This window comes from Dufourea novaeangliae, unplaced genomic scaffold, assembly GCF_001272555.1.
Source record: "Dufourea novaeangliae isolate 0120121106 unplaced genomic scaffold, ASM127255v1 scaffold21, whole genome shotgun sequence".
In the NCBI taxonomy this organism is placed as follows: Eukaryota; Metazoa; Arthropoda; class Insecta; order Hymenoptera; family Halictidae; genus Dufourea; species Dufourea novaeangliae.
In genome coordinates this window covers 4495363-4514784 of record NW_015373910.1, presented here as the reverse complement: position 1 = coordinate 4514784, position 19422 = coordinate 4495363, and the positions used below count along the sequence as shown (strand labels likewise).

General features: G+C 38.2%; 1 protein-coding gene across 2 annotated transcripts in view; it reads left to right on the top strand.

Moving 5' to 3' along the window:
- Positions 1–18903, top strand: part of LOC107194200 (EF-hand domain-containing protein D2 homolog) — a 22473-nt gene extending 3570 nt beyond the window's left edge. For both annotated transcript variants that reach the window (XM_015583787.1, XM_015583788.1), the window contains 3 exons: positions 13874–14021; positions 16925–17059; positions 17461–18903. In XM_015583787.1, the coding sequence (XP_015439273.1) occupies positions 13874–14021; positions 16925–17059; positions 17461–17595 (418 nt within the window). In that variant the 3' untranslated portion in view covers positions 17596–18903. The remainder of the gene's footprint in view (positions 1–13873; positions 14022–16924; positions 17060–17460) is intronic.
- The last annotated feature ends 519 nt before the right edge of the window (positions 18904–19422 follow it).

Sequence of the window (19422 nt, the reverse complement as noted above, 5' to 3'; positions counted from 1 at the left end):
TGTATTTAATGTCATGGTTGTCGGTTTGAAACGGAGTTTTCACGGTGCGGTGATTTTTGTCGATGATTTGACTACGCGAGGGGAAAAAGTGACATAGAGGAAGGGCCTCTTACAACTTGATAAATTTATTCCACTGAAATAAATATTAAATTGAATGTTAATTTGACATACATTTCAATAATTCCCAAAACCAAATGGCAGAAGATCCTTCCTCTTACACTTAGGAGCAAACTTGGCTTCCCTTAGGGGAAAAAGTAACGCAGGGAAAGGGCCTCTTACCATTTGGTGTTTGGAATTACTGAAATGTCTGCCTAGTTAACATTCGATTTAACATTTATTTCACTACCTGGAATAAATTTACCAAGTGGTAGAAGACTTTTCTTCTACGCCGCTTTTTCCCCTAGCGAAAGCAGAGTTTGCTTGTGAGGGTACATACATTCATATGTATCGCAAAAATAATTCATTAAAGAATATCACGGTGAATTGCACAATACCACGGTGAATTACGCAATACTGCAAATATAGTGAAGTCTAACCTAGTGTAATTGGCCATGATAAGTCGGTTTGCTATATTATTTTAGGACAAACAAGTCTACCATAATTCTCTACGCCATGTTGAGCTGTGTCGTACTGTATAATCTCGTGTAACGTCAGAATATCATATTGTTAAACAACATAGTGTTTACGAGCCGACAGTTTCGCTGTGGGAATGTTTTCGTACGCGGGTGTTAAATTGCGCGGAAGATGCGAGCCGTCGTAAGGCGAGTAAGACTTGCATCGCCTTAGCTGTGACTAGGTACCTCTCTTTCTCTGTGCGGAATTCTACGTCTAAACAGAAACTACGTTCGCAGAATGACCGAGTTGCATCGAGAAACGCATAGGAATGAGTTTATTTTGGTCGTGTTGTGTGCACATCACCAAGATACACCTGAGTAACCAACATTTACTTAATTAATGTCTACCTGGTAATCAACTTGCATTTTCCTTAGATTGATATTGGCTATCCTCGATTCCCTGTTCATTTCAAGGGCAGACAAGGATCTGCCCCTGCCAATCAACAGTTCGGGGCAACGTTACCATTTCATTTCCAAATTTTTGGGATGGGCGAAGATTTTTGTTTTCTTAAAAATATTCTGGTATCCAGGTGAGACTCCACGAGTATCCCCTTAACAAGGGATCTGTGTCACTAGAATGCAGACGTTTAAGTAGAATCCGAAGTTTGTTACAGTGACATAAGAAAACGAAAATTAGACTGAAGGACATTGATTTCGACAGAGATTTGTTTTCAAATGTGTGTACAATATTTTTTTGTGTTGTCACAATTAAGAAAGGTATTTGGGAGTCACACTTAAATGAGACACCCTGTAAATAGGTACGTCATATTTAATGAGGTGATCATGACCCTTAGCCTTTAGCCCTTAGCCACTACGTAATTGGTCTCTACTGATTCATTTGTTTTTGGAGACAGTAACTGAATTACATTTATCGGCTAGGGTCTTTAGCGACTCAGAAGGTAGGTCATCTAACAAATACAGATTTTCGTTGCGAATGCGCCATTACTTTTCAGTGAACTTTATTACAATCCGAGAGTACTACGTACGGTGACCCACGGTGACACACAGACAAGTTATCTCGAGGAACGATCCATCGATGTACGACTTTCGCAGGATAATGAATATCCCGTATCCATAACCATAAGCAGCCCGTGGAAACCACGGAGATCCAGGGGGGAAAAGTGGGTAGCTAGTTTCTCTGACGACAAGGACAACTCCGCAGTTATCTTTTCTGGCCGAGGTGTATCGTCTATCGTGCACGATATGTACACAGGGCCGTTCCTGGATTGTTGGTCACCTCGGTGCAGAAACAATATGGCCGCACTTATTAATTCAATATTATTTAATTACTGCTGTGTTTAATTTTATATCTATATAAAAGTGTGTTTAATTAATTTTTATCTAAGCACCATATGGTACAAAAGTATGTTTATTTGATAATATAGACTATTAATAACCTACAGGAATTGAATCCAATAAATATAGCTAAATATTATATGCTTTTTTGGTCTGTAAATATTATATGCTTGTTTGGTCTGTAGTATCCAAAGATTACATATAAATCGAATTTAATTGAATTTTGTTTGTTTAAAATTTTAGGAATCGTCAATAAAGTTTTGATTGTTATTCTTATTAAATTTAACATATAACAAATAGTCTGAGGTCGCCCCTGGGATTGGCCCCCCAGGTGTGTGGGCACTTTTTACACCCCCGTCAAGAGCGGCCCTGTTAACGTACCTACACGCGCGTGCTCGTGTCGTCCCCCATCGGTGAAACTCTCTTGCCGCGAGATTTATTGGCTATCTGGTCGTCGATCGCATAAATAATTGAACGACGTGGCTCGTTGCCACTCGGTTGGATTAAGCGGGATTAGTCCTGAGAGAACGGAAATAAAGGCTGAGGGTCGTCGGTTATCTGTTAACGCCAGCTAGGTCTCTAGACATCTTCAACATGTTCCTCGGTGGACTTTTTTACGGTTACGTTCACACCATTTGTATCGAAGATTTCTGCGAGAAATGTTTCTTCGAGGAAGTTCGCAAAATGGATGATAAGGATCCACCTTTACGTTGCGTGTCCATGTGAGACCAACCATTATTTTTCAGTAAATATCATTTCTATAATACTCTTGGCACAATAATCTTATTACCTAAGTGGATTTGATTTTCTGCAATTACCTTTTAAGGCAACCTTTTCATGTGTACCAGGAAACGCTTCAAAAACGACCGCACGTGACGAATCGTTGTAAAAAATGTTAACTAGCGATGTCAGATTAAAGGAATTAGACAGGTAGAAATGGAAACGTGATTTTCTCTTCGTCTTGTGAAAGATTCTATTCTAAAGAAATGATTAATCCTGATACGATAGGACTCTCGGGAAAACCGATGCTCCGATAGCCGACTAAACGCTTATCGCGCTCGAACGACTATAAATACGCGGCGGCTTTTGTATCCGTGGTGTCCGATATACAATATAGGTTCGCTGACATTTGATAGTGGCCGTATAGTTTGTCTCGCTTGGTACATATATACTGGATGCGTCAACGTGGGCTGTGGTTATCTGCTGCCCACTTCCTACTTTCGTGTCCGCGTTACCTCGATCTGTGTTTAACCAAATTTTTCATTTGATTTAACAGCGAAAAATCGATCTTTTTGATCAACTTCGAAAAGGAGGGGGTATACAGTTCGATGTGTATACATGTTTTTTTATTATACAGGAAATCCTCGATGAGTGTTCGAAGGCTGCTCGGCACTGAACATTAAATATTTCATAAACTAATGGTCATATGCGAGTGAAACAAATACTATTTTTCTGACATCTACACGTTTCTTTCCATTTATTATGGTACACTTCGATAACTTTCCCTAAGCTCAAAAATATTATGCTAAAATCTCAATGGACTATGATCGTTTTTCCTACAGACTCTTCGAATGTCACAGAGGTACGCGTTGTATTGCGTTCAGCCAACCTGTTTTCTACCAAATCGGAAAAAGCTGGTCAGACGATTTACGATCTATTTGAAATTCGAAGAGAACTGCGTGTTCTTTGTATATAGCTAGATCGAAGAAACCAACGTTTTCACCTGTATCAACTTACCAACAAGCTCAGGCACCTTTCTAACTTTCGTGAATTCAAAACGAACTGTCTGGAACAATGCATTAGCTTCGATCGGCCATTAGAGGAATTAAATACTCGTTTCAAAATCCATTTGGCAAGCTCGTGATATTAATGTTTAGTCATAATAAAGATAGCGTGTCGAAGAACTGTGAATATCGTCTGGATAATCGACCCATTTAACCGAGACATTGGAAACACATTTGGGTACCTTCTCGATTCTAATTGTGATTAACCTGTGAACCTTAGACGTTCCATTAGCACTTTTACCACTACGTCACCTAACGTAATTTTCTCTTCAGAACCAAGCACTAAAAGTGTACAATCGGATAAAATGGTCAAAAGTGACCTTATACCAAATTGGTCTGGTCACCATCTACATAAAAGAGTGAAATTTTATTTGGAAATAAGAAGTAATAAATAATTTATTCCTAGCATCGTTGAAATCACTTTTATTTAAATAACTGTATTAATTCTTATTTACAAATGAAATTTTAGTTTTATTTACTATTTATTGTTGAACACTGATCTCTGGTAACAATAATCAGATCTCGATTTCGGTTCGCTAGCGGCCGTCTCGTAAGAAAAAAATCTCGATTTAGAAATCGTGTCGTAAGTAAGTACTTCACGGTAGCTAACGACCCTGTCGCCTATCAAATCGGCGAAAGAAAACGCAACGGGCAGGCGAACGGCTTGGTTGTTCACCTCGCCTCGCGGAATTCGTTTTGGCTGTTTTTTTCAGCGCGTAAAACGGAGGGCTAGGGGAGGGGCACCGCCTCTTAACTTCGTTCTGCGGCTTTATTATTATCTTTTCCACCTTTCACGGCTCCGACACGGGGAAAATCGTGACCCGTTCGAAACGTTGAACACACGGTTCCGACCGATTCTTCTCACGTGCAGATATAAAACATTATCCCTATTTCTCTGGATCCGATTTGAAACTGGGGAATGAAAACAGAAAAAATTTTAAATGTGAAATATTTAAACACACGTGTCAATTAATTTTCATACGGCCAATTTTATTTTCATATATTGTATTTTAAACATTACGAACATTGAGTAGAGTCGAAGTATGGTCATTAGTTTATGAAATATTTAATGTTCAGTACGAAGAAGAATTTGAGGATTCATCGAAAATTTACTCCATATACTGTTTTCTACACGAACACTAATCAACTTACAATTGCAACAATTATTAGGATCTATACTTCCTATAAAGATAGGAATGAACAATAAATACACAGGCTAAAGAAATTTCTTTTGTAACATAAAACATAATATGATATATAGATCTTTCAGGCCCAATGTGTGCTCTGTAGGGTCCACACGACGAAACACAACATGGAAGCGGTAATATAACAATACGTAACGATAGATTGCTTCCGCCTTCCAAATCGTTCTCAATCGTTGCCCGGTGCACGTCGTTATTTGTCATTGTTAATAATCACGGTGATTAATAAGGATATTGCACGCGTGTGTGGGATAATTCCCCTGGGAAATTGTTTGATATCCGTCGTGATGCGTTGAATGCCAATTTTTTAAACGGTATTGGATTTGAATTTTGGAACCTTTCAAAACATGTGTTCATTGAAATTTTTCCAATTGAAAGTACGAAGATTTATCGGTTAAATACGAAGCTCATTGCCTGGATCATTATCATTGTTTCGTCTGTTGATTTTGAAATTCATTATAGCCTTATAAATAATTTTCGTAGTTAAGAAATTATTTCTGACTTTTGCAATAATTGCCATTAAAATTCCGAACATTTTACTCTAAAAAGTATGAGTTCAGTTTGGTATTATTCTCTTGAAATCGTTAAATCATTGAAAATTTAAAATTCCAATTCGCAAGTATAGTATTTACGTATACTGAGGTGGAGTATGACGTCTGAGCGTCAATTTAACGCTTTTATTTCAACGAAACACGTGTAATAGAGTCTGTTAAATCTTACCTCGTCCAATAAAATTCGTATAATGTCCGACATAACATCAAGTAACGGTAATAAAACGATCGTTTCACGTGCAACAACCTAATATTACTCGAATAAATTGCGTATTATAGCCTGTAAAACGTTATCGGTTCCTCACGTGCTCTCCTGTCACGCGTGTCACGTGTTCCAGGAACGTGTCGTTTGGAATTCAATCTTGCCACGCGTGGTTCCGAAAATGCGTGAAACCGGACACATGATATAGCGCGCAGTTAGGTAGAAACTCACGAAATAAGGAAAAAAGTGCTACTTTTGCACTCAAAATGCCGAATATTATTAAACTTTAGACAGTGATGTTGTACTTAGACATATTGGAAAGTCCCTTATTTTGGTAAAAAACAACGGTATAAATAAAGATTCATCAGTAACATAAATAATTTCTTTATCAATAATAATATTAAATGTCAGTCTTTGACTTCGCAATTGAATTAAATTTGTTAAATTTAAATAGTAAAATATTTCATTGTTCTATATTTAAAAAAAAAAGTTATGGTTTGAAAATACCATTTTTGAAAGCTCACACCTAACCATATACACCTATATTATTTTAATATTGAAAATATTTAAATACACGTTCCTTAATTATTAATATAAACAACTTTTGTTTTGATATTGTAATTACTTTCCACACAAAACAATGTTGTTTATATTAATAATTAAGGAATGTGTATTTAAATACTTTCAATATTAAAATAATATAGGTATATATGGCTATATATTTAAATAAATATATAGAGTATAATATTGTAGTTTATTTGTTCTCAAGGTATAAACAACTTTTGTGCTGGATATCAAGGTTAGATTGGGTATCAATATAATCCGATACAAGTAGGTATCGACACTTTTGTTTCGATACCTTGGTGGTATCGATTCAACCCTAACTGAACGGCGGTACCGGAAGTCATCGGGGTTGCACTGCTCTGTGACTAACGCTCGACGTAACACGCTTCGATTCACACCAGTGTAACTGTGTGTAATGTATGCTCTGTGTACGTAACCCGTCTCGTGTCACGGCGTGATTCACAGATCGATTCGTCACTCCGTGCTCGCGGAGGCTCCTTCCAATGATAAATTTTTCAAACGGAACGCGTGATTGAATTACAGCGGCGTCAGTGGTAGTTGCTTGAACGGTCTCCATCTCTTACAGGTGAAATGGGATTGCGAGATAACGGCGTTTAGATTGCACCTAATTCGTTCGACGATTCCTATTATACGAGACAATTGAGCGTACGATGAGGCGGGTTTCGCGGGAAAACATTTTTTTATTTTGATTATTATAGCTACGTTGATTATTATTTAAACATATTTAGGTGTCCGTAATATAACAACTAGACTGCGGATTTTTCTGCAAAATGGTATTTTCTAAAGCAATTCATACAGAAAACAGCAAATGTAGGAATTTGTTTCTTTTCTTAAGTATCATATTAGATTCGGAATAACTTAGAAAACTGATTGGATCTGCTGAAAGTTTTGTTTTTCACTGTATTTTAGAGACATACAGTATAGTCTATAAATGCATAAAATCCGCAGTCAATAACAATTAACATAATTTTGTTCGGAAGAGTTCAGGGAATTATTTCGTCTTAAAAACAATCGAATAACTGTTACTGTAGAAGCGCAAAACATTTCAAAAGTTGAAAATTTGCAACTTTGTTTAAAAAATATTTTTCTTATTCCAAAGCTACGTTTTGAGAAAAACGATTTACAGATTCGTCTTCAGTTCATAAAAAACAGTATTGTGGTTAAAATTTGTTATTCGAATTAACATTTTTTTCTGAATTGAAATTCTCAGGCCAATAATATTTATTTCTTCCGCATATGGTTATTAGATTATGAAATATTAAAATTATATTTAATGTTCAGTGCCAAAGAGCCTTCGAACACTCACGGGGGATTTCCTGTATTTACATATTTTATCACTTAGGAGTTATGCTTTGTATAGAAAACTAATAAAAACATTATTTTCCGAAGAAATACGACGTTATCTTTCGGCCAATCCAATGAATTCTCACGCCAGTCGTCTCCTCGACCGCAAAACGCTTCCAGTCGGATCGATACGAGATATCTTCACGGCGTAGAGCACGCTATCAATTATATACATATATTCAGATGTCGTTTGTGTATTCGGCACGCGTGATGTTCGCGAATCGCGTTCCGAAGTAACGGTCCGCCCAGGGTTTGTGTCGTTATGCGACAACTCTGTCGCCAAACTAGCTGCCGTGTCGTGACCAAAATGATATTATTTTCGTCGTAACGACACACGAATTCGTTTTCGGTCCATAACGGAAATCGAGAGTAGCGTAGAAAAGCCTTTTAGAATCAGCTACTGGAAATTGGATGTTACAAGACAAATAAAAAGTTAAAATTTGTCGACCAGTGTAATTAAACTTGTTTTTTTTTCCAATCGATCGATGGAAAGCAACGATTAGAATTCTTCTGTAATTCCGTTTTCATGTTTGTCAGACGACAAAGAAGGAATTAACGGTGGAATTGAGGCACGTATAAGCCCAACGAGACAATTTCTAGGTTTTCCATTCGCTTCGAGACTTGTACAGAGTTGATCGAATACTGGTCATTACCCCCCACGTTTCAATGGGATATGTATCGCGGGTGTCTCGCGATTCAGCGAAATTCGAGCACGTCTTCAATGCAAGAGCACCACCCACTGCGTATTAAGGCTGATGCACAATGGAATCGTCCCGTCGACTCTTTTATTTTTTTTTTACCTTTATTCAGCAGTCACGCCAGATTGCACTTTGGTTCCTCCATTTCTTCATTCTTTTTCAGTCGTATTTTCGTGTTCAATTTTTCTATTCTATTAACATGTATATACACCTACACGTGTATCAGTATTGGTAAAAATTTTCGTGAAGATTCATATGAAAAACTTTGCCTTTGTATTTTTTTTTTGGAATTAGCATAACACAGCAATCTTTAGGGACCTACCACCTTGTTATACGAGGGTTATATCTGTACAATAACACCGTTTATCCCGCTCATTGCATCTTTTTGTTATCTTGTACAACATTTTTTTTCGTAAAAGTAAGAACCAATAATCATTTTAAAACAGTTTAAAATATTTTTTAAAATATTTAAAATTAATGAATTAAACATATTCTAAACTTGTAAAAGTCAACTATAAAATTTATTTAAACCAACTGAAAGCTGTTTAAACATGAAAATTTTGGGGAACGAAATTGGGAATACTTTGAAAAGTGAAAAATATATTCTGTACTTCTATCTTTGATTTTATTTTTATGAACTTTTATAAAAAAGTGATAATTCCATTTCGTAATAAAGGTTTCAAAATGACTATACAATCTGTGTCAGGCTGTAATGTACATTTGTTTACCAACAACAACCAAAAAACCTAAGGGGGGACGAAATTTGGGCCCCTTACCCTACCTTGACGCATTCACCACCGTTTTCCGTAGACCCAGGTCACATAGTATAATAAAGGAACAAACAATTTGTAAGAAACGTTCAAAGGACGTATTTAATCGAACCGCAGCGAGGGGATGACGTGCTTCAGCCGCAGGCAAAGGAGGAGGATCGCCACTGGATCGATCCTGGAAAGAATGGCAGAAGGGCGAGAGGAAAACGTAGTATCAAGCCAAGTGCTTACCAGCCAACCACCTTGACCCAGTTCCCGCGAGCTGCTCCTGGAAAACCGACCATGAACACGGCATGATTGTGCGCGATTCAAGAATTTATCCTGGAAAGAATACACTATCGGCCAAAAGTTTGGGACCAGGTTTGATAATTAAAGAAAAAGAGAAATATTATTCTACAAACATTTGATAAAACTAATACGCTGAGAGTGATTGGAAATAATTTATAGATAGTACTGATTCTGTGACTTTTATAATATCGAAACAGAATACAGTAAATCCACGATGAGTGTTCGAAGGTTTATCAGCACTGAACATTCAATATCCTTTTTTTATTCTTAACCCAATGAGATACTCTAGAGAAAAAGGAAATTCGGATTTTTCCTCTTGTCTTTATAAATCATTTTATAAAACGTTATTTTGCATAAAAATCCGCAGTCTATTTATGACCAGTAGTGTATGTACCTGAGCCTATGCAAGATTACCTGGCCCCGATTAAAGGATAATTACGTTACCAGTCACGTCATGAAATCGTCGTCGACGAATAAGGATCCCGTGACCTGGTGAACAATTTCTAGCTCGGGATTAATCCGTGGCTTAGCGTCGGGTTATCCTGTGAGTAACGTCGACTCTGGCTATTGTTTTATTGTTGTGTCTCATGGGAACCGAGATGTATGTATATATTCTTGTCTCGAGGACGGAATGAAGAATCAGTCGAAGGTTGTAACTGAGTTTCTACAGCACGGGAACACTTTTTCTACAAGAATGGAGGATATATTGATTTGTTTAATATTATTAGTTTTTTTTTGTGAAAACATTTCATGTGAACCAACCTAATAATTTATCACTGTCATTTTAGTTGCTATTTTGAAATAACCCAGATAGCACATGACGCTCAATGACACCTTGAAGACGGCTTAAAGGCCTCTTAGACCTAAAATAGCTGTAAAATGGGCGTCTTTAAGGCGTCTGTGCTATTTGGGAAGTGTCATTTATTATTTATCTCTTAATTATTGATGATAAATATTAAGTAGAGTTTAAAGTGATTAATTGTTTAAATAGTGCACAACTCCTATATGTCACCCTTCTGGTCCTCGAGGACCGTCGACGTAATGGCCGCCAGGGTCCTCCAGCGATTCCTAGGGCAATCTACCATAACCTAAAAGAAAAAAATTCTTGAACAATTTTTATTTTTCTTCGTACCCAGTATTTCAACGACATATCATTATTTTTTGTTATTAAGAATGCGGTATCGAAACTTTCAGCCCCCCCCCCTCCTATTATAAGTCTCGAGATACGGTTCCCTCGCACATTCTTATCATTCTTATTTTCCCGCGCACATTTTTATCGTTCTTATTTTGCTCCCGGTGAAACGACGAAGCGAGTGATGTCAGAGCCAGGGAAATATAAAAGAGACCGAAAAGGTCAAGTCTAAGCTTAAAGATCAAACAGAGAGGGGGAAGAGGTTCGTTTCATCCATCCTGATGAGCGCCGTGTGGATCCTGAATTCTCGGATTTACGGGAATGATTTTCCTGGATGTCTCAGAGCTTCCGGTTTCTTGATCCCTCCTTTTTCTTCGTGGTTGATACACCAAGCACGTAAGATCGTGAACGATGTTTCTGGTTAAAATAATCCTTGGACTCTGGAATAGAAGATAATAAAATGAAAAGAAGAGAAAAGTCCATAATGTCCTGAATTAAGGAGTGCCCACGTAAAATTGGCTGATAAATCGGAGATCCTAGGATCGAATACTTTTGTTTTACTTTGCCAATGTAACTTCGATAACTTTGCCTTATATTCATAGTATATTTTGAAAGTCATAACAGCTTATACAGTAAATTCTGGATGAGTGTTCGTAAGCTTCTCGGCGCTGAACATTAAATATTTCATAAACAAATGGCCATAAGTGCTTAAAACAAATATCATTGGCTTCAGAATTCCAAGCTCTATTACTGTGCTAATCCTCATTAAAAAGTCAGTTAAAAAGTTTTTACGCTGGACAGTTTTTTGATTAATAATTGTCCACTAGAAATACGAAAATAAATCGAACTTACCTTACGTAATTATAAAATGTACAGTTAAAATTGTAAAATTATGAATTTATCCAGGTGATTCGATCATCCAGTGTAATAATTGAAACGACCGTCTATAATTGATTGTTTAATAATTGAAACGATCGTCTATAATTCAATGTTTAATAATTGAAACGACCGTCTATAACTGAATGCTTAATAATTGAAATTCCCACGCCGCAATAGAGCACTCTCGGCTGATTATTATTCAAACGATCCGTGAAATCTCGTACTGAGCGTCTTCGATTTCGCGCTTGGAGGGGGAAAGAGATACGATGAGCACCGTAGAAACGCGTATACATATGTATATATCTGTATACGCCTCTCTCCCACTATTTATTGATCACAGCCTGGCTTTGACCGTGCTCGTAAACGCGTAACCTCGACCTTCGAGCGATTCCCGTCGACGAAAACGAGTCTCCAGAAACGTGTGTTCGATTAAAATCGTCGACGGTAATTTAACTGGACATTCAATATACGTATTTTAAAAAAAAAAATAACATTTCAATGTTACACTAATCTCTAAATGTGTGGTATTAGAACCGTTACCTACAATTAATTATCATATTGCCAATTTTGAAGTGTCAATTGAGTGTTTGAAGAAAAATTGGATTTTTCCCCCCCCCCCCCCCCCCTCCAGAGGAGAAAAATAATACATATTATAAAAATGTACCATAAGACAAATTTTGCCCCCATTGAATGATAATCTGGCTACGCCCATGATGGTATCAGTATTTCCAGTTTGTACGCGGAGATAACAAAATCTTGTTTTCGCACTTTCAGTGAACTCAATTTTTCTTTCGTGATTACCTAGACTAATCTCAACAAGTCACTTTATTCGTTAAATTTACCTAATACTACTGTACATCCCTATCCGAATGTATTTATCTTGTGTTCAGAATAAAATAGAAATCTCGTTGGATCCAATGAAAGTTTGGTTTTGTTATCATATATCACAGAGCATTTATAGGCTGTAAATGCATAAAAGCCACAGTTTATTGATAATTGTTAATAAATTACACTTTCAATTCAACTATGCTGCTTGTTAATTAAATTTTATTTAACAATTTTAGTACACTTATTTTAACGATTTATTACTAATAACCATTCGTACTTGATGCGACTTAAAATATAGAATTAAAAACCAAAAGCTACCATACATCGTCGGTGCAATTTTCTCGGCTCCTGGAAAAGCCTTGTCTGGGTATATAAACACGTCGCAGAGTTGAAAAACGTTTCACAGTCGAAAGAGATTGTTTTTTTCCCCGCGTGTTCCGCGTGCCGCGAATTAAAATGATAATTGTATACAATTATCCGGGGCGTCTATCGCGAAGAAAGGAGCCAGCGACTGGAATGTAATCACGGTGAGGAGGGGGGGAAACCGCGGAATGAAGTAGAAAACCGTAAATCACGTGCACCGCTGAGCGGTGATTCGATTCATATATCTGCGCACCGTGGCGGTGATTATGTAATAATTAATAGCTGGAGAACGTACGTGGTACGATTATCGAATTTTTATGGGGAGGAATGAGTTAACAAGGAGGTAATTCACCATCGAAGTGTTTTACCTGGATTTTTTTGTGCGACTCGTAATGAGATCTTTACTACTACAATAAATCCTCGATGAGTGTTATTAAATTATTTTACAATCGTACGATTTGTGAACACAAACATGGTCATTTGTTTATGAAATATTTACTGTTTTGTGCCGGGGAACCATCGAGCACTTATCGAGGATTTACTGTACGGTGGTATGTTAATGAGTATTTACCATAATATGCATACTATAGTTAATTAGATAGAAATTATTGAAATACGCATCCATACGCAACGATAATATACATAGCTACCAGCGAAAGCGTTTCTCCTGGCTGTGTAATCACGTAACTCGTTACTTTAATTAGACCGTAATGTAATTAGATCGGAAATAGAGGGGCGTGAGAACGATCGACGGCGGTCTCAATGATTTCGAAAGTCCCGAGGGGCTGTCAACGGTTCCCTCTGTTGCGGTCGCTTGCAAACCGGAAGCTCGTGAAATCGACTTTCCGTGTAAACGATTCCGATAGGCTGCGGCGAAATATACCTTTCCACAGTGTTACGACGTCTGTCGATTCAACGTAGCGTGTCACACGACACGATAGAATCGCGAAATACCCTTTTGAATAGTTTGAATCCATCCGATTGGATCGAACTACGTGAAAAATGTCAATAGTAAATGTAGTCTGATTCGATCGATCGTATTCAAATGTGGGTCAGATCCTCGAACCATCAGGAAGCGAAATCTGCAAGGCCAAATTTTGTCCAACGCCTGTTACAGACTCCTCTCGATTATTGCCTGGTTTGTTTTTTAGGTTGGTTCCTCTATTTGTTCGGGTCAATTCTAAGGAAAAAATGGTTTCAAATCATCTCAGGAACCCCTCATTTCCGGGAGTTTTAGCTATTTTGGAACACCCTGTATACATCTAATATCATCTCACGTTTTCCATTAGCTTCGGTTCAACGGAAAAATGCTAACAATCTATAATTCTGTTTCGCAGGTTCGACGACGGCCACGATGGTTTCCTCGATCTGGCCGAGCTGAAACGCATGATGGAGGTCCTGGGGGCGCCGCAGACTCACCTAGGGTTGAAAGCGATGATACAGGAAGTGGACGAGGACGGCGACGGACGTATTTCCTTCCGCGAGGTTCGCGATTTCATGCGTTTATTATTACGCCCCGTGTGCATCTTTCGGGAAAGAGATCTAACGACATAAAAAGTGACGTAGGAAAGGACCTTCTGCCATTTAGTTTTGGGAATTATTGAAATGTATATCAAATTAACATTCAATTTAACATTTATTTCAGTACTTGGAATAAATTAATCAAGTTGTAGCATCGTGTGAGCCCCATTGAACCATTCAACTTTGTCCTTAAGACATTTGATGTATTTTTAAAAACGAGAAAGATATTTGAGGTGCAAACGTTAGGTGACTCACCTTGTATAATAAACAGCAGGAAATCAATTCTGTTTGTGTAACGGGTTCCATTTTACCGGAAGCCCACGCGGGCCCACAATGAGCACTTTCCTCAGCACGTTATACGGCCCCCCTTGGACGGTTAGCGTTTAACGGTCAGTCCCGTTTCAATTTCACTTTTGCACCACTGAAACGGTTTCTTTTCTTGCGATGGTTACCGCTACCCTTCAACGGTTTCACCTTCAGGAGTGAAGGTGACTTTGGGCCTGGAATCAGAGACGTGTCTTCGGATTGGGTGAAGCCTTTCAGCGCTGAACCAATATCGCACAATGGAACAAATAGGGTAGCTAGCTGGACAAAAGAATGCCGTCGTTCGTGTCGCATTCACCATGGAATCGCTGTATCTTATTTTGTTTGGATGATTTTTAACTTTTATATAATAGATTGGAAGATTTTATTTTTTACTCGCCTAGTCATCAAGTGATGAATGGTTACATGTCTTGTTTTAATAATTTTAATACATTAATAATAAGAGAAGAAAAAATTCGATGTAAGCTACTTTTAGACTTTTGTCCAGCTTGAAAAAGGAACGCTATTTATCCCATTGTGGCAGAAACAGCAGTAACTGGATTTAAAACATACACCGTTAACAAAAGATATTCCAACAAGTTCATGATAAATCTTGGCGTGCCAGTTTACATTCCATTGCAAACAATAAAGGGATGTTAACTGCGCGTGGAAATCTTGTGGTTCCGTCGATCAAAGTGTTGAGATGCGTGAGCGCACGTGCCACCGCCCTTCGTAAAAATAGTCCAGCCCAACGGGGTGTTTAGCATGAAACTCGACCATGGCCACACTGTTTATTCTCCGTTCGCGTGGTTAGGGTACGTTCGTGGGGGTCTCTGCGTGGCATTCTATTTTAACGAAGTCTGCCGTTCAAGCTGCTGAAAGTGACCTGAAAACACCCCACGTTCTAAATGGGGGAGGATATCCAAATACGGGATAGCGTGTTAGATTGATCGAATCATCCCTGTGTGTGCCTTCAGATTTTCGATGTTCTCGATTCCAGTCATGTTTATTTATTTTTCTATAGCTTTGTGAGTATTATTTGAATTAGCTGACACGTTGACTGGGGGGTGAATTTTATGTTCTTTGTTCACACCAGGGTAAAGTTGTCACTGCATGAACTAAATTACGGCGAACTATGGACACTGTGTTACCATAGTTTGTGCATCTACTTACCGATGGTCGGTCAGTATGTGTTACGATAAGGATAGTGCATATCGGAAAGATTACAAAAGGTGGAAGCCTGAAAGGACTCGCACATAGGGATTGGCCAGTTAAGAGATAAAGTTATACATTGTTTATATTTAAAAATTATTAATTTATATGTTAATGAAATTTGTTACCAAGAATTATTACACAGATCAAATCATAAATCAAAGGGAAAATGATTGCCAGTCAGAAATTAAGGGGTTAATGATTTTTATATGATGAAATTAATGATATTACTTCTTAATGTGAAAGGTAAAAAAGTAGTACTCGTAAAAGTGCAAGAGGTGACCTATTGAGGACTCACTTCGCTCGTCCAATTATCCTTTGTTTGATGTAAATGACCCTAATGGCGCCATTGCCAAGTGGATTGTCGGTCGTCCCTATAACAGTCAACAAACTATAAAATAAATATAGTTAACACAGGACAGTGACAACACAAGCGGATTCGTATGATGCAAGGAATATTGACAAGCGATCTGTATCGTCAGGACGATGACTAATAAAGTAAGGAGGAAGGTGAACTGTGCTCCCAGCTATACATACACATACGTACACCCAGAGTTCAAGCCAGACGCCGTGAATCACGTTGATCTACGAAACCGTCGGTCGCGTGCATGCAAACTGTACTTATATACGCTTTGTTTTCGAGCCCGCGAAAAGTCACGTAGGAATGCACCGGCGACGGTGTAATGCATTCGCATCAGTGGACTTTCCTTCAGGCGTCGCGAGCGTGTCCTCGCATTCGCGATTCGTCCATCCCCCGTGACGCGTCCAGCATGTCCCCAGCGAAAGTTTCCTGCGTGGTTCTGCGTTTTGTAACAATACTCCAACCAGAACAATCCAATAATCATTGCAAACCTGGTCACGAATAAATAATTCCGAACGTCGATCGTCGAGATTTCGACATTTGTTTAGTACCGTTCCACATTGGGTCACCGTGAAACTGTTCATCCTTGAAAGAATTACATTATTATCCTATTCCTTTTGTAGTCACCGAGCAGATATATAACGCGGTGACATAATGTACACTCGCGAGTAAACTCGGCTTCCGCTAGGGGAAAAAGTGAAGTTGGTGGAGGGCCTTCTACCATTTAGTTTTGGGAGTTACTGGAATTTATGTCAAATTAACATTCGGTTTAACATTTATTTCAGTACTTGAAATAAATTTATTAAGTGGTAGTAGACTTTTTGTACGTCACATTTTCCCTTGGCGGAAGCCGAGTTTGCTCGTGATTGTATGCTGAAGAGGAAGCGGAAGGACGTCGTACGGTCGCCAGGTCTCGAAGAAACGATTCCGCAAAGCGCATAATCGTTTGATCTTATCCGCCGACACGTAATGGTTTTCTGGGTTGTTACAGTTTCTACTAATCTACCGCAAGGCGCATGCCGGCGAATTGGAACAGGATTCTGGGTTGGGCCAGCTAGCCCGGCTCACGGAAGTCGACGTCGACGAGGTGGGAGTCACGGGAGCTAAACACTTCTTCGAAGCAAAGGTAGAAATTCCTCCCGATTTCAGGGACCTATCGGGCACGAATTTAAATTTTTTGTGGCCCAGGACTATGAAATTTTTGGGGGCCTCCTTGGTTGAACAGCGGGGTGTTGTAATACAGCACAACAAAATACATACATCTCAAAAAATTGAAATATGTTTTAAATAAAATTAAATAACATGTAATCATAACGAAATCGAAAATGCAGAACGTGGCCTCCTGGAACATGGGGTCCAGGGCTACGGTCCCCCTTAGACCCCCTTTGATCCAGCGCTGGGACCTAGAACTCTTAAATTTTAGTATTAAATTTTAGTAACAATTGTTATACCCTGTATACAGGACTCGTGAAAGCGTGCCCCTGGGGTAATTAATGTTTCTTCTGCATCGATTAATTGTTCCCGCAGATCGAGCAGCTGCGTAAGTCGAGTAAATTCGAGGACGAGATCCGTATGGAGCAGGAGGAACGAAAGCGTGAAGAAGAGGAGAAGGCGGCGAGGCGAGCGCAGTTCAGGCAAAAAGCCGCTCTGTTCGGGAATTAAGAGGGAAAACCGCGTGCGCGCGCGCGGATCGCGAAAGTGGTTGAGGGGGGATGTCTTTGTACCATAACGGAATTATAAACGGTCGCCTTGGAATCCTCCACCCTGTTTTATACGTGATCCCCCGTTGATCCGAATGTTACGTATTTCCTAAATAGCACATGACGCCTCGAAGACGCCCATTTTACGGCTATTTTAGGTCTAAGGCGTCTTTAAGCCGTCTTCAAGGCGTCATTGGGCGTTAAAGCGTTGATTTCTGTTAGGAGAACAAAATTGATATATATATGTATAAAAGTTTACGGTTGTTTTTGGAATTCATGAGATATTTTATCGCCTTCTTAGTGCATCGGCCAGGAAGGTCGCGTTATTATCGATCCTTGAGAAATTGCATTTTTAGGAAGCACTCGAAATTCATTGTCTGTTAACGATAACCCGCTTGCATAGATTTTAATGTCGAGAATTCTTGAGATTATTTTTAATTGTTCGAAGGAATACATACGGGCACGAGAAATGTTTTTATATTAGGAAGTGGACGCCGATTGCACGCGTCCGAGACGTTTTTAATTGTTTAAACGATTGTACTTTTACGCGGTCATGGATCGACGCGTTTTCAACCGGCTATTATTGTAGGTACCTTGTGGAAATGTTTTTTTTAAGTTCGTAGACGCTCAATTCTAGATTTCCGACACTTGTAGCAGGCGATAACGGAGGTTTAACACGCGACTGATATTCGTACGAGTACAATTAATCGTATATATGTATATGTGTGTATATTAATTTAAAACGTTGGTTTGAACTTAGCGAGTAATGTTTAGCGCACCATTTCGGTTGAGAATCACTTGACTGTATTATTTGCAAAACAATAGCTGAAACCTTCGGAACGTACAATAATTTTACAAACGTGTTAGTTTAGTAAGCATTTATATGATTAAGATTTTAAGCAACGTTATAAGGTCTATGGCTCTTACCAAACGTTTATTGTGACTGTAATAGAACATCGAACGAAAGTTAAAGAGAAGTATATATTTTTTTCTTTGAGATGAATGGTCTTAATAAATATGAAAAAACCTTTGTATGAATAGTATCCTATATTTGTATTCATTTATAGCAGATGAGCAAGACTTTGATCTGAATGAAAAACGATTTGAAATTATTTTTGTAAGCATTTTCACGGATGGGCTTTCAGGATGAAATTATTAAGGCCACTCGTTTCATTGTCTCGAACTGTATGTACATAATATGAAGAGTCCTAGATATATTCTAGATACGCCTGTAAAATTACCAATTGTAAATAAACTTGTCTTTTGTTCAGTTTCTTTTAACAAACTTTTATTAACTGAAGATGAAGTCACTGTAGCGTTGTATTGATATTGTGATATGAAAGTACTGGAAATTGATGTAAAATAAAGAACTGCTTTTAAAGCAATTCATAACAGAGTAACGTAATTTAGAATTTTATGTTTTCGTACTACGAAGTCGTAAAAAAGCAGACCTAAAATGATTCCTCCCTTATTAAATAAAATCTGTTCCGTGTAATGAACATTTTTTCAAACATGGCGGCCGTCAGCAGCCATTCCGTCCATCACCTAGTGTTACCAACGTAACGATTAAAAATTTTAAATACAGACAAGAAATCTATTATTTTTATTTAACGACTGCCGTTTAACGACGTAGAATTTCTAAATAAATTCGAACAAAAAATTGTCGCAAATATTATAGTGTTTTCACCTGTGTATAAAAAAAGTACTGTGTCATGAAGTGTCACTTCAAACGGCTTTGATACTGACAACAAAAATACATAAATAAGTAGATACATGTTGACATTGGAGG